Genomic DNA, 14,026 nt, shown 5'->3' on the forward strand with positions numbered 1-14,026 from the left:
CATGATGTTTGTTTATATGCTTTTCTTTTTTGATGGAAAAAAAGATTCAAGATTCTGGTGTTAGAATTAGGTGGCACGTATTTTATGTGTATCTAAGACTCCCCAGAGTGATAGGGGTGACTGTAATTTTAAAGTGGTTCATGTCATAAAGACTCTGATCCTAATGGCTTTATATAGGATACATCTGTGTATCCAGACCAGTTTAAATTTTTTTAATGTTTATTTATTCTTGGAGGGGAGGGGCAGAAAGAAGGAGAGACAGGATCAAAGCAGGCTCCAGGCTTTGAGCTGTCAGCAAGAGCCTGATGCAGGGCTCGAACCCATGAACCGTGGCTTAACTGGAGCCCCCAGATCAGTTTATAAACAAGCAGACAGGGTCGCTCTGTCGGTTGAGTGTCCAACTCTTGGTTTCAGCTCAGGTCATGATCTCACAGTTTGTGAGTTCATCCCCAAGTCAGACTGTGCGTTGACGGTGCAGAGCCTGCCTGGGATTCTCTCTCTCTCCCTCTCTCTCTGCCCCTCCCCTGCTCATGCTCCCTCTTTTTCTCTCTCAAAATAAAAAACACAAAAACAAAAACAGATGGGCATCAAGGAAGAGCACTTGTGGGGACGAGCACTGGGTGTTGTATGTAAGCGATGAATCACAGGAATCTACTCCCCAAACCAAGAGCACACTGTACACACTGTGTTAGCTAGTTTGACAATAAATTATATTCAAAACAAAAACAAACAAGACAAAAGCAAGCAAAAGAAATCAGTTAGAACACCCAGTGCAGGGGGTAAAAGGGTGTTAACTCTGCCTAGCCCAGGCTGCCCCTGTTTCTTAGCTCTTAATCACAAACCTTTTATCAATTTTTGTCCAAACTGCGGGCAGACAGTGACAGACTGTGGAGAGTAATGGAGTGAGTCAGAACCCCAGATTTATGAAACAGCTCGTTAGTAAGCAGTGTGAAGTCAGAACAAGACAGGGACCACAGTCAGGGCCAAAGTGAAGGCAGAGGGCCCACCTGGTGGTGTCGTTGTGTTTCAGTGTGGGACAGCCGCGATGGAGTGTGTGAGGCAGTACATCAACGAGGTACTGGACTTCATGGCGGACATGCACACCCTCACCAAGCTGAAGGTAAGAGGGCTTGCTTACACTGCTCGCTTCTCCCATGAGCAAGACACAGAGGCGGTTGTAGGGAATTACGCAGACCAACGGAATTTATTGTTATCTGGGGCGTCGAGTTGGCTGTGGCGCTCCCTAACAAGTCCCTGTCTCGGGAGCCTGGAGAACTGAGTTCAGCCTGTGCAAGAGGGAAAAGGAAAGGAAAGGCTGTTTGCATGGCAGGAGTTCTGTGCATGGCTCTACTTTTGCCATTCATTCAGTTCTCCCGGTGTCCCTGTCAAAGTGTCCCCATTCCACAGATGTAGAAACTGAGGCCTGGGGTGGTGCAGTGATTCATGCTCAGGGTGGCGCTACTGATAAGTGGTGGAGTCAGGGTGGGCCTAAGACTGTAGCGGCTCCAGATCATTCTCTTTTCACAGTGCCATGTGGTGTCATTTAACTACCTTTGAGCCTCAGTTCCCTCATCTGCGACACAAGCCTAGTATCTACCTTTGCCAATTGTTACGGGGTTTGATGTGGCACAGTGCATGCAAAGAGACTTTTGTAAACCAGAACACATTATGCAAACATAAGCCTTCCATGGTTATCTGCATCAGAGCTCTCTTCTTCGAGACAATAATTAAAGACAAGGGATGGAGCAAAATCTGATTTGCAAGTGGGCAAGATCCCAGCGAAGTTGTTGAGCTTCTTGACTGAGTGCTTTGCAGGGTGGGATGAATTGCTGATGTAAGTCAACTTCCCTGCTGTGAGTTGACTAGGGAGCTGAAAGACTGATAGTCTGAGAGATTTGGGGAAGGCCCTGGACAGAGGGCAGAAGAGAAAGCAAACACGGTCCAAGGAGCAGCCAGATGGCAACCTGGCACTAAATGATCCCTTTTTGATAAATAGGATCTAGTCATCCCAGAAGCTCATCAACTACAAATGAGGTTCCTCCATCGCCTAACTCAGTTTCTAGACTCTGTTCAGAAGATCCAAGTGCCTCTTGGGATAGGCATGGATTTGCAAATGCTGGGTAGAAAGTAGAACCGGAATTTAAGCTGGTGACTTCTCACAGCATCTGAACCCAGTCATTCCTAAGTAAGCACCCCTGGTACTTGACCGCGCACTGGTTACTGAGTGCGGAATCTGGTTGCCCATGTTCAGATGACTTTGGCATCAAGTGTCAACAGGAGGAGACCTCATTACCGAAACAGATTAGCTAGCTCTGTAACCACTTCCAAAATACAGAGAAAACAGAAAGAAGGATCCATGATGATCAAAAGGTCGGGGACCAGAGATATAACCCAGCCCTCTGATTTCACATAGATTAGGAGACAGATCAGAAAGGCCAAGTGGCAAGTGGCCTAAACTGGGGCTGAAGCCTAGGTCTCAGTTTCCATTTCAGTGCTCTTTCCACTAAGCCACCCTGAGAAAAGGAATTTTTCTACATTGATTCAACAAATATGTACCAAGCACAAGCACCTCTAATGTGCCTGGCATTGTTCTGGGCAGGTAGGGATACAACAATAAGCAAAAAGACACAGTAGCCATGCTCATTTAATTTACAGTCTGGTAGTGGGGTGCCAATTTTAATGGAAATCTCATACAAGATAAAGTAAAATCATAATTGCTATGGAGGAGGGGTACACGGTGATATAGGAGCTTCTAATAGGTCAGGGAAGACTTCCTGGAGGAAGTGACACTTGAGCCGAAATCTGAACAGTGAATAGCAGTTAGTTAGGTGAAGCGAGGCAGGAACAGTGTTTTGGGCAGAGAGACCAGTGCAAGCAAAGGCCGGTAATGGGAAGGAGCCAGTGTAGAGGGAATGAAGGGGTAAGATGCAGAGGTCTACAGTCGCTAGATCATCCCAGGCTTTTTAGGCCACGCTAAGGAATCCCCCCTCCCCCACTTTATCCTAAGAACAATGGGAAACCACTGAAGTTGGTTAAGTGGACTGTATACTTGGGAGCGGTGATAGAAGGTAAGGGAATGACAACCAGATCTTTTTAAAGAGTGACTAGGAATTTTCCAGGTACTCGGCCACAGCCACGAAATGCCGTTTGTTTTTGCAGAGCCACATGAAGACATGTTCCCAGCCTCTGCATGAAGATACGTTTGGTGGACACCTCAAAGTCGGGCTGGCTCAAATCACAGCCATGGAAATCTCACGGGGCAACCACAGGGATAACAAGGCTGTGATTCGCTACCTGCCGTGGCTCTATCATCCCCCTTCCGCCATGCAGCAAGGGTAAGGCCCTCTTTTATTTTAGCGGTGAGGGTCAGCAAGTCAGGGAACCACCCCGAGTTTTCTGGGACTCAGTAAGAGCAAATGAATGCCTTGAAGATGTATGGGAGTGCAGTGTGGTCGGTGGAGGAGGAGGGAGGTAAGCCACACCCCCATGCTTGCTGACCTGGCAGCATTTTTGACCACGAGCACGCGTGCTACGCTGCCAGTAAGAGGAACTTGCCCTCCTACGAAGACCTCGGCTGTGTATTGATGGATGGTGAGAACCTGGAGCTTAGAAGTGCAATTTTAACTCTTAATTTCAACTAGTTAGATAAATCAATAGGTGTTTATTGAGCACTTACATAGCTTCTGCCTTCAAGGAGCATGTTGGATTGCAGCTGGAGCAGAATCCCTGGCAGGAGGAAGTAGAGCGCAGCCAGGCAGGAAGGGAGGGGCGCATGGCTGCTCTGCGTGCGCCCTCCATTTCGCAACGTCAGCTCCCTCGCTAGAGGGAGGGCTTGGAGTTGGGGGTAAGGAGGGCAGAGGGCAGCGGGAGACAATGACTACGGGCAGGAAAATGGGTGGCCTGTATGTCACGTCTCCGCCTCTATTCCTTCCCCTCTAGTGCGATGTCAGACTTTCTAAAGGGAAGAAAGGAAAGAGGTTAGACAAAGAAGCTCGTCAGGAAGGTACCCAGGTTGATGGAAGAATGATTCTGAATCCTGTGTCACCAGAAGCTGCTCTTTGCTCAAGCAGCTAAGGTCCCGGATTAGATCGGGCGAGCAGAAAAACAGGTGCATCATTTTGTTGGCACCGTCACCTGGGTGTTTTATTGTATGTGATCGCCTATAAAACCACACTTTTGATGCCATCAGTAAGCAGTTGGTGAGCGCCCAACAAAACAGAAACCATAAAAAATCGCCTTTAACACCTCCTTCTACTCGATAGGCCGAAAGAATTCATCGAGTGTATCTCCCGCATCCGTCTGCTGTCCTGGCTTCTCCTGGGCTCCCTCACTCATAATGCAGTGTGTCCAAACGCCTCCTCCCCGTGCCTGCCCATACCTCTGGATGCCGGCTCTCATATTGCAGACCATCTCATTGTCATCCTGATTGGATTTCCAGAGCAATCAAAGGTGAGCAGTTTCTCCAACCTTAAGACCATAGGCATCGAAATCACTAATGGAAACCCTTACCAGCCTATTATGTTTCTTCTGAGAAGAAAATGCATCTTATCACTTGCCCCCTGTGGATGTTACAAAAGCAGCTTTGTGCTAATGCCTTATTTAAAGTTGTTTAAATTCCCCCCACTATTTTTTCTTCCCCCTTAAATTGTCCTTGTTTACTTTTATGAAGATAAATTATGGAGGCAAGCAAGAGTTAGCTTCCTAGGCATCTCTGTCACAAAATAATGAAGAGAAATAAAAGGCTAGAAATATAATAAAAATCCCATGATCAGTTTTTGGAACCGAATATGAATTGGAGGGAAATTTTTGCTCTAATTTTTCATGCACTGTCTTTTCAACTCACATCTCTAGAGATAGATACATAAAGATACAAAATGAAAATAAGAAGGCCAGTTGGGAACTCACTAAAGCGCTCACTGGAATCATCTACACAGAGGAACTTTGTAAATTGTAGAGACAGATGATGTGCTTAAGGGAATAAAGTAAACCCAAGGCAGGCATCAGTCATGAGCCAGTGTAAGCAAACCAGACACGCTGATACTAATCAGCTAAGAGAAGCCAAGGGCCCTTCACGAGCTTAGGCAAGTTCTGGGAAGTCAGGGTGGGTTTGGGAGCAGCTGGGATGTGGGCCAGAGCAAGCTGACTCTGTAGTCAAGTAGAGAACCATCCAAGTGGCCTAAATGATGTTTGCAAAAGGGATCAGGCCGGCAGTTCCTAGTATTTCGAGACAGAGCTGTGTTTGATTCCTAACAATGGTACTTTGTCATTTGTGACCTTGACCTTGTGACCTCTCTGAGCTCCAGTTTTTCACCTGTCAAAGAGACAAGCGGATGGTTTGAGAATTATAGAAGTGATCTTTGGAAAGTCTTTAGCACAGTGTCTGGGACCTCGTAGGTACTTGCTCAGTCGGTACTCACCGCTAGTAGTTATACTGTCTTTGTTGCTGCCATTTCTAAGTGGTGATAGTATAATGAGTAAGTGCTGGGCAGTGTGCTCAGCTATGTCACCAGGTTCCTCCTAACTCCAGCTCTTTGAGGAGGGTGCTATCATCCCCATGTTACAGGTGAGGAAACACCCCAACATGGTAGAATGGTTATTGTCCCTGATCTAGTTGAGTGATGAGAATGTCATTGTCATTAACAGGCAAAGGGGTGGGTTGTGTTCTGCAAACCAAGGTGCCTTCTCTTTGGAAAGAGGCTTTGTTCTCTCAGCACACTCCCACTGACCAAGCGGAAAGCAGATTGCTTAAGGTGGTGAATCACGAATATGTAACTCATAGAGAACTCCTTCAGCCTCCGATCTCTGGAAGTAGATGCGCTTTGGCCATGCTTCTCAGGAGGCCAAGGCCGTGCAGGATGGGGCCTGTGGAGCACCATAGCCCACTGAAATGTAACAGCTCCTGTCTCCTCCTTTTCAGACCTCCGTGCTGCATATGTGTTCTCTCTTCCACGCATTTATCTTTGCTCAGCTCTGGACAGTATATTGCGAACAAAGTGCCGTAGCTACAAATGTCCAAAGTCAGAATGAATTCAGCTTCACGGCCATCCTGACCGCGCTGGAGTTCTGGAGCAGGGTGACACCCAGCATCCTTCAGCTGATGGCTCACAACAAAGTGGTGAGTCCACAAGTTCGTTTCCCATCTTGGATAAAAGATGTAACCCACACCCGGCCCTCACATTGCATGCTCTTTAAGGATTTCAATTGTAATATTACATCAATGGATCGGTGGGTTTTTACATTATAAGCTGGATGTTCTGCTTGTGTAATAATTTTGATGAAGAACAGAGCAAGCAAATAAGTCTAGTAAAAACAACTTTTGTTTGCTCCGCTTAGGGCCAAAAAAATTTTTTATATGAAACTTCTATGTTTAAGGGTTGTTTTGTCCTATAAAGTCCAAAGGAGATTCATATTATTTTTGGATTCCAAGGCAATTTGGAAACCCCCTAGCCAATTGGGTCACCCTTTGGTGGTATTTAAGAGCAGACCAGCCACACATAAAGGGTTGTTTTGTGCTATCAAGTCCAAAGGAGATTCATATTATTTTTGGATTCCAAGGCAGTTTGGAAAAACCCTAGCCAGTTGGGTCACCCTTTGGTGGCACTGAAGAGCAGACTAACCACACATGTTCATTCTTCCCAGGCCTCAAACCCTGAAAAGGGCCTTACCTTTTTGAGTTGCCCTAGGAAGACCTGAGCCTCCGTTTTCAAATCCAGTTCAGTTTTAATTAGAATGGCTCACCAAGAGAGGGGCTGCTCTGAACCTCACTGGAAAATATCCGAGGTATTGTTAGCAGGAGCCCACTCCATTGAACATGCTTGGATTAGTCCTTTGAAGTCAGGCTTGGAAGGTCTATGGAAGGAATTTACAAGGAAATCCTTTGTTACTTTGGAAGAGGATTCTCAGTGGAGAAAGCAACAGTTAGTATCTTGGTCATGGGGGCTTTATCAGGTGAGTTCTCCTCTGTGAGGGGCAGGGGATCAGGAAGAACATCATATCAATGATCCCAGTGTGCCCAGCAACCCAGCAAGGCACCATCCACAAAAGACATAACAGAAATGACTTTTGATTGATTGATACTACTCTTAAGAAATACTTTCTTTCAGCTCTAATTGGAAAGGGGATTTTTATATTTCCTTTAGTGAAACACTTCCTTTTCTTTAGAGAAGCAGATGTTATGAGGCAATTCTGTATGGAGAGAGGTATTTTAGCTCAATTTAGAGGAAATTTATGTGACAATTTTAGGGTGCACCAGCAGTTCTGAGAAACATTTATTGGATCATAGAGTCTGAGACTAAAGGAGAACTTGGAGATCAAGCATTCTGTTATTTTACAGACAGTGAAACTAGGGACTGAAATAGAGATTGAGTTTCATTCTGTTGTCATTAGTTTTTTGACGCCCTTGATACCTCTACTCCAAATCTCTTTGGTATATAAATGTTAGAAATGAACCTGATACAAATGAATTTTGTATAAGTAATGCTCCTAATGGATTTGAGTTCATTTTATTCTGAAAAATGTGTTAAAAACTATGTACGCCGGTCTGGCAAAACCCCCTTGGAGTGTTTAAAATCCAGCCTTCGGAATTTCTGATCAAGGACTTTTGAACCGTCATCAACATGGCTACCTTGTTCCACGGAGAACAAGCCACGCAGACAGGCGTGTAATAAACTAAACAGCCGCTCCAGGCGGAGAAATTGTGGAAGAAGGGTCAAGATGGAGAAAAGGACATCAGCCCAAGTTCTGGAGGTGGAAGGAGGGAAGCCGAAGGCATTTGTCCTCTGCTATGAATCATACACGGCGCAGATTAGCGAGATCAGCACCCAAATTGGCAGCCCTGAGTTAGATAAGGAAGGCATGACAATTGAAGCCTTTTAAAGCCACTTTCTAGTTGAAGTTTTAGAGGTGAATAAACACTACTCCTTGTGGTTCCCTTTGGTCATTGTGCCCAAAGCCTCGTGGGCACATGACATGGGCCCTCTGTGGCCAGAGACCAGCTTTCAAGGTTTCTGCGTTACTGGGAGTGGAATTGATTTTCGTGTTTGTTGTTTCAGATGGTAGAGATGGTGTGCCTCCATGTGATTAGTTTAATGGAGGCATTGCAAGAATGCAATTCAACAATTTTTGTCAAGGTAGGAAAATCTTATGATTTTTATAAGACTGTTTCTTGCTGCTAACAAATGTGGATTTACTTTGAATGTGCCTTCAAAGAGGAAAATAAAACTGATTGAATTGTGACAGTCAGAGTTGGGGGCTGGAGGACTCAGGCTCATGGGATGACCCTGCCCCAAACGGCCCCCAAACGGTTATCATGTTATTTTTGCTCTTGCTCTACCTCTGTGACTAAGTCTACCTGGGTTAAATATGTTGGACCATGATTGCATGTGAACACAAGTAATTAAAATATTGCTGGGGAACATCGATCTGAAAATGACCTTATGGTCATAGAAACAGATTGGTGGTGCCTCACCTTTCAAGATATCCAGAAAACCAAGGAAAATAGTCTTTAATTGTTTGACTTGGTAGCCCAGATAAATTAATTTTGTTTCTAATATTACTATGCCAAATCACTGTGTAGTCTTATGGGTGTAATTAAGTATTCGTTACCTGTCCAAGGACATCAGAAACATACTAGTGTGATAAAAAATTAGAGTAAAGGAGAACTTGATTTCTCACTCACTCTCTTTTTATTTGTCCTTCCTCTACCTGTACCACTCCCTGTTTACCTGTCATGTCTGTAGTGCAGTGTCTCAGCCATCGCCCCCACCCCCACCACACCAAGTGGGTCAGTTTGGGACCTTTTAACTTGCTATTTCATTCCTTGGTTGTCTCTGGTCTTCCATAAGGTCACTTGTCAAGTTAACTCACACAATGCTTGGGAAAAGCGACCCATTTTCAGGGAAAACTTGACTGTGACCAGAATACTACAAAGTAGCTGGCTTAAGTGGGGTAGAGAGAGCCTCTCTAACTTGATGGTCAGTAGCAAAAGTCAACACCATGAGTGGAACGATCTTACTGACACTCGGATGATCATACCTGATTTTCTTTTTTACAGCTTCATTGAAATATATTTATATTCAGTAAACTATATATATTTAAAGTGTACAATTTGATAAGTCTTCACATAGATTATATCCGTGAAAAAACCACCATAGTCAAGTTAATGAACATGTGCCTCACACCCCTAAAGGTTTCCCATATTCTTTCGAGTTGCTCTTTTCCACCACTCTTGTATCCTACATCCCTGTCCCCAGGCAGCTCCTGGTCTGTTTTCTGTCACTGTAGGCTACCTTGCATTTTCTAGAATTTTATGTAAATGAATGTACACAATTCTTAGACTTTTTTCCTGCCTTCTCTCATGCAGACTAACGTTGAGATTCATCCATTTTGTTGCATGTATCGGTAGATAATTTCTTTCCCTTTCTGGGTAGTATTCCATTGTATGGATATATCACCTTTTTAACATAATTTTTAAAGTTTATGTATTTATTTTGAGAGAGACAGAGAGTGTCTGAGAAAGGGAGGGTCAGAGAGAGAGGGAGAGGGAGAGAGTCCCAAGCAGGCTCTGCAGGGGCTTGAACTCATGAAACTGTGAGATCATGACCTGAGCTGAAATCAAGAGTCGGACGCTTAACCGACTGAGCCACCCGGGCGCCCCATGGATATAAGACCTTTTGTTTTTCCATTCATCAGTGCATGGACATCTGGGCTGTTTTCAGTTTGGGGCCCTTACAAATAAAACTGCTATGAATATTCATGTACATGTCTTTGTGTAGATACACGCTGTCATGTACATTGGATAAATACGCAGGAGCAGATGTGGCTAGGCCATGTGATATGTGTATAACTTTTCAAGAAATCGACAAACTGGTTTCCAAGTGAGTGTACCCTGTTACATTCATACCAGCAGTGCATGAGCATTTCAGTTCCTGCACATCTTTGTCAACGCTTAGTGTAGTCAGGCTTTCCTTTTAGACATCTTAAGAATTGTGTATTGGTATCTCATCATTGTTTTAAATTGCATTTCCCTATTGACAGTTGATGTTAAACAGCTTTTCATGTGCTTATCTGCTATCTACATATCTGCTTGATGAAGCGTCTGTTAAAATTATTTGTGCATTTATTATTATTGGGTTGGGTTTTTTTTTTCTTATAATTCAGTTTTAAGGCAAAGTCCTTTATCTGACGTGTGATATGCAAAGATATTCCCTGCAGTTGTGTTTTCATTATCTTAAGGGTACCTTGTGAAGAGCAGAAGGTCTTAATTTTGAAGAACTACCATTTATCAAATTTTCCTTTATGGATCATGCTTTAATGTTGTATTTTTTAAAATCTTCGCCTAATCCAAGGAGAACTGAGATCTTAAACAGCACTGAGTCTTTCATTTCACAAACACAGTATATCTATTTTTTTAAAAAGTGCTTTTTCCAGCAATATTTTGTAGTTTTCCAGATACAAGACTAGCATATTTTTGTCAAATTTGTCCCTACATTATCATAATCCTAGGGTATTATAAACGGTATGGGCTTTTATATTTAAATTTCTGATTGTTCATTGCTGATATTTAGAAATATAACTGATTTTGTATTGATCTTCTAACCTGCAGACTGTTAAGCTCATTTATTAGTGCTAGTAGCATTTTCGTAGATCTCATCAGCTTCTCTGTACAGACGATTGTGTCATGTGTAAATAAAGGCAGTTTTATTTCTTCCTTTCCAGTCTTTCTACCTTTTATTTCTTTGTCTTGTCACATTGCTCTGGCTAGATCCTCTAGTACAAGTTGAATAGAAGTCACGGGAGTGAAAAACCTTATCTTGTTCCTGATGTTAGGAAGAAAGCATCAGTCTTTCCTCATTAAATATAAATGTTAGCTGTCAGTTTTTCGTAGATACCCTTTGTCAAATTGAGTCACATTCTCTTCTATTCCTGGTTTGCTGAAGATCTTTGTCAAGAATAAATGTAGGACTTTTCAAATACTTTTTCTACATTTATTGAGATGGACATTTGAGTATTCTTTTTTGACTGATAACAAGGTGAATTTTATGGATTGAGTTTTAAATGTTAAACAAATCTTGTATTCCTGGGAGAAGACATACTTGATTGTGATGTGTATTATCCTTTTTATGTCTTGCTGAATACTATTTGCTAACATTTTAAAATAATTTTCACATTGATGTTCATGAGGGATGTTGGGCTGTAAATTTCTCTTCTTGTAGTAACTGTTTTTGGTTTTGGGTATCAGGGTAATGATGGCTTCATATAATGATTTGGGTAGTATTCTTTTCTCTTCTTTTTTTTTTTTTTTTCTTTAACAATTTATTGTCAAGCTAGCTAACATACAGTGTATGTAGTCTTGGCTTCAGGAGTAGAATCCATAATTCATTCCTAACATACAACACCCAGTGCTCATCCCAATAAGTGCCCTCCTCAATGCCCATCACCCATTTTCCCACCCCCCCCAACCCTCCATTCCCACTAATTGTCGGTTTCTTCTCTGTATTCAAGAGTCTCTTCTGGTTTGCCTTCCTCTCTGTTTGTAGCTTATTTTTCCTTCCCTTCCCCTATGGTCTTCTGTTAAGTTCCTCAAATTCTACATGTGAAGGAAAATATGATACCTGCCTTTCTCTGACTGACTGATGTCACTTAGCGTACTAGCCTCCAGTTCCATCCACATTGTTGCAAATGACAAGCTTTCATCATTTTTCATCACCGAGTAGTATTCCATTGTGTACATATACCACATCTTCTTTATCCATTCATCAGTTGATGGACATTTGGGCTCTTTTCATAATTTGGCTATTGTTGACAGTTCTGCTGTAAACATTGGGGCACGTTCCCCTACGAATCAACATTCCTGTATCCTAGGATAAATTCCTAGTAGTGCTGGGTCATAGGGTAATTCTATTTTTAATTTTTTGAGGAACCTCCACACTGTTTTCCAGGATGGTTTCACCAGTTTGCACTCCTACCAACAGTGCAAAGGGTTCCCTTTTCTCCACATCATCACCAACATCTGTTGTTTCCTAGGTTGTTAATTTTAGCCACTCTGACCAGTGTGAGGTAGTATCTCACTGTGGTTTTGATTTGTATTTCCCTGATGAAGAGTGATGTTGAGCATCTTTTCGTGTGTCTGTTTGCCATCTGGATGTCTTCTTTGGAAAAGTGTCTGTTCATGTCTTCTGCCCATTTATTCACTGAATTATTTGTTTTTTGGGTGTTGAGTTTGGTAAGTTCTTTATAAATTTTGGATACTAAACCTTTATCTGATATGTCATTTGCAAATATCTTCTCCCATTCTGTTGGTTGCTTTTTAATTTTGTTGATTGTTTCCTTTGCTGTGCAGAAGCTTTTTATCTTGAAGAGGTCCTATAGTTCAATCTTGCTTTTATTTCCCTTGCCTTTGAAGACCTGTCAAGTAAGAAGTTGCTGCGGCTGAGGTCAAAGAAGTTGTTGTTTGTTTTCTCCTTTAGGATTTTGATGGTTTCCTGTCTCACATTTAGGTCTTTCATCCAGTTTGAGTTTATTTTTGTGTATGGTGTAAGAAAGTGCTCCAGTTTCATTCTGATGCATGTTGCTATCCAGTTCTCCCAACACCATTTGCTAAAGACTCTCTTTTTTCCATTGGATACTCTTTCCTGCTTTGTCGAAGATTAGTTGGCCATATATCTGTGGGTTCATTTCTGGGTTCTCTATTCTATTGCATTGGTCTATGTGTCTGTTTTTGTGCCAGTACCATATTGTCTTGATTACAGTATTGTAATACAGGCTAAAGTCTGGGATTGTTACACCTCCAGCTTTGGTTTACTTTTTCAACATTACTTTGGCTTTTCGGGGTCCTTTGTGGTTCCATACAGATTTTAGGATTGTTTGTTCTAGCTCTGTGAAGAATGCTGTGCAATTCTGATTGGGATTGCAATGAATATGTAGATTGCTTTGGATAATTTGTTTTTCCAATCCATGAGCATGAAATGTTTTTCCATTTCTTTGTGTCTTCTTCCATTTCTTTCATAAGATTTCTATAATTTTTTCTCATACAGATCTCTTACCTCCTTGTTTAGGTTTATTCCAAAGTATTTTATGGTTCTTGGTGCAATTGTAAACGAGATCGGTTCCTTGATATCTCTTTCTGTTGCTTCATTATGGGTGTATAGATGCAACTGATTTCTGTACATTGATGTTATGTCCTGTGACTTTGCTGAATTCATATATCAGTTCTAGCAGTTTTTTGGTGGAGTCTTTCAGGTTTCCCGTGTAGAGTATAATGTCATCTGGAAAGTCTGACTCCTTTGACAATTTGGATGCCAAGTTGGCTATCCAAGTTTCTTTTGACATCCAGTAGCATGATTGATGGTTCTCCATCACCTTGCTTTCAATCTGCAGGTGTCCTCAGGTCTAAAATGAGTCTCTTTTAAAAAAAATTAAATTAAATTAATTTAATTAAATTAAATAGAATCTCTTGTAGGCAGCATATAGACGAATCTTGGTTTTTTATCCATTCTGATACCCTATGTCTTTTGATTGAGGCATTTCGTCCATTTACATTCAGAATGATTACTGAAAGATAAGGATTTAGTGTCATTGTGTTATCTGTAGGTTTTGTGTTTATGGCGATGTCTTGGTCTTTTGTAATCTTTATTGTTTTTCACTCACAGAGTCCCCCTTAGGATCTCCTGCTGGTTTAGTGGTCAAGAATTCCTTCAGTTTTTGTTTGTCTGGGAAACTCTTTATCTTCCTTCTATTCTGTATGACGGCCTTGCTGGATAAAGGATTCTTGGCTTCATATTTTTCTTGTTCTGCACATTGAATATTTCCTGCCCCTCCCTTCTGGCCTGCCAGGTTTCAGTGGACAGGTCTGCTACTACCCTTATGTGTCTACCCTTGTAGGTTAAGGCCCATTGGTCCCTAGCTGCTTTCAGAATTCTCTTTATCTTTGTATTTTGCCAGTTTCACTATGCTGTGTTGTGGTGTTGACCTGTTTTTGTTGATTTTGAAGGGAGTTCTCTGTGCCTCCTAGACTTGGATATTTGTT

The 14,026-nt window shown here is 42.3% G+C and overlaps 1 protein-coding gene across 2 annotated transcripts in view; it reads left to right on the forward strand.

Moving 5' to 3' along the window:
• Positions 1-14,026, forward strand: part of UNC79 (unc-79 homolog, NALCN channel complex subunit) — a 208,017-nt gene that overhangs the window by 182,364 nt on the left and 11,627 nt on the right. For both annotated transcript variants that reach the window (XM_039217277.1, XM_039217278.1), the window contains 5 exons: positions 1,031-1,120; positions 3,160-3,335; positions 4,263-4,449; positions 5,918-6,115; positions 8,052-8,129. In XM_039217277.1, the coding sequence (XP_039073208.1) occupies positions 1,031-1,120; positions 3,160-3,335; positions 4,263-4,449; positions 5,918-6,115; positions 8,052-8,129 (729 nt within the window). The remainder of the gene's footprint in view (positions 1-1,030; positions 1,121-3,159; positions 3,336-4,262; positions 4,450-5,917; positions 6,116-8,051; positions 8,130-14,026) is intronic.

The sequence above is a fragment of the Hyaena hyaena genome, unplaced genomic scaffold, assembly GCF_003009895.1.
Source record: "Hyaena hyaena isolate Hyena2069 unplaced genomic scaffold, ASM300989v1 scaffold_676, whole genome shotgun sequence".
Lineage (NCBI taxonomy): Eukaryota > Metazoa > Chordata > Mammalia > Carnivora > Hyaenidae > Hyaena > Hyaena hyaena.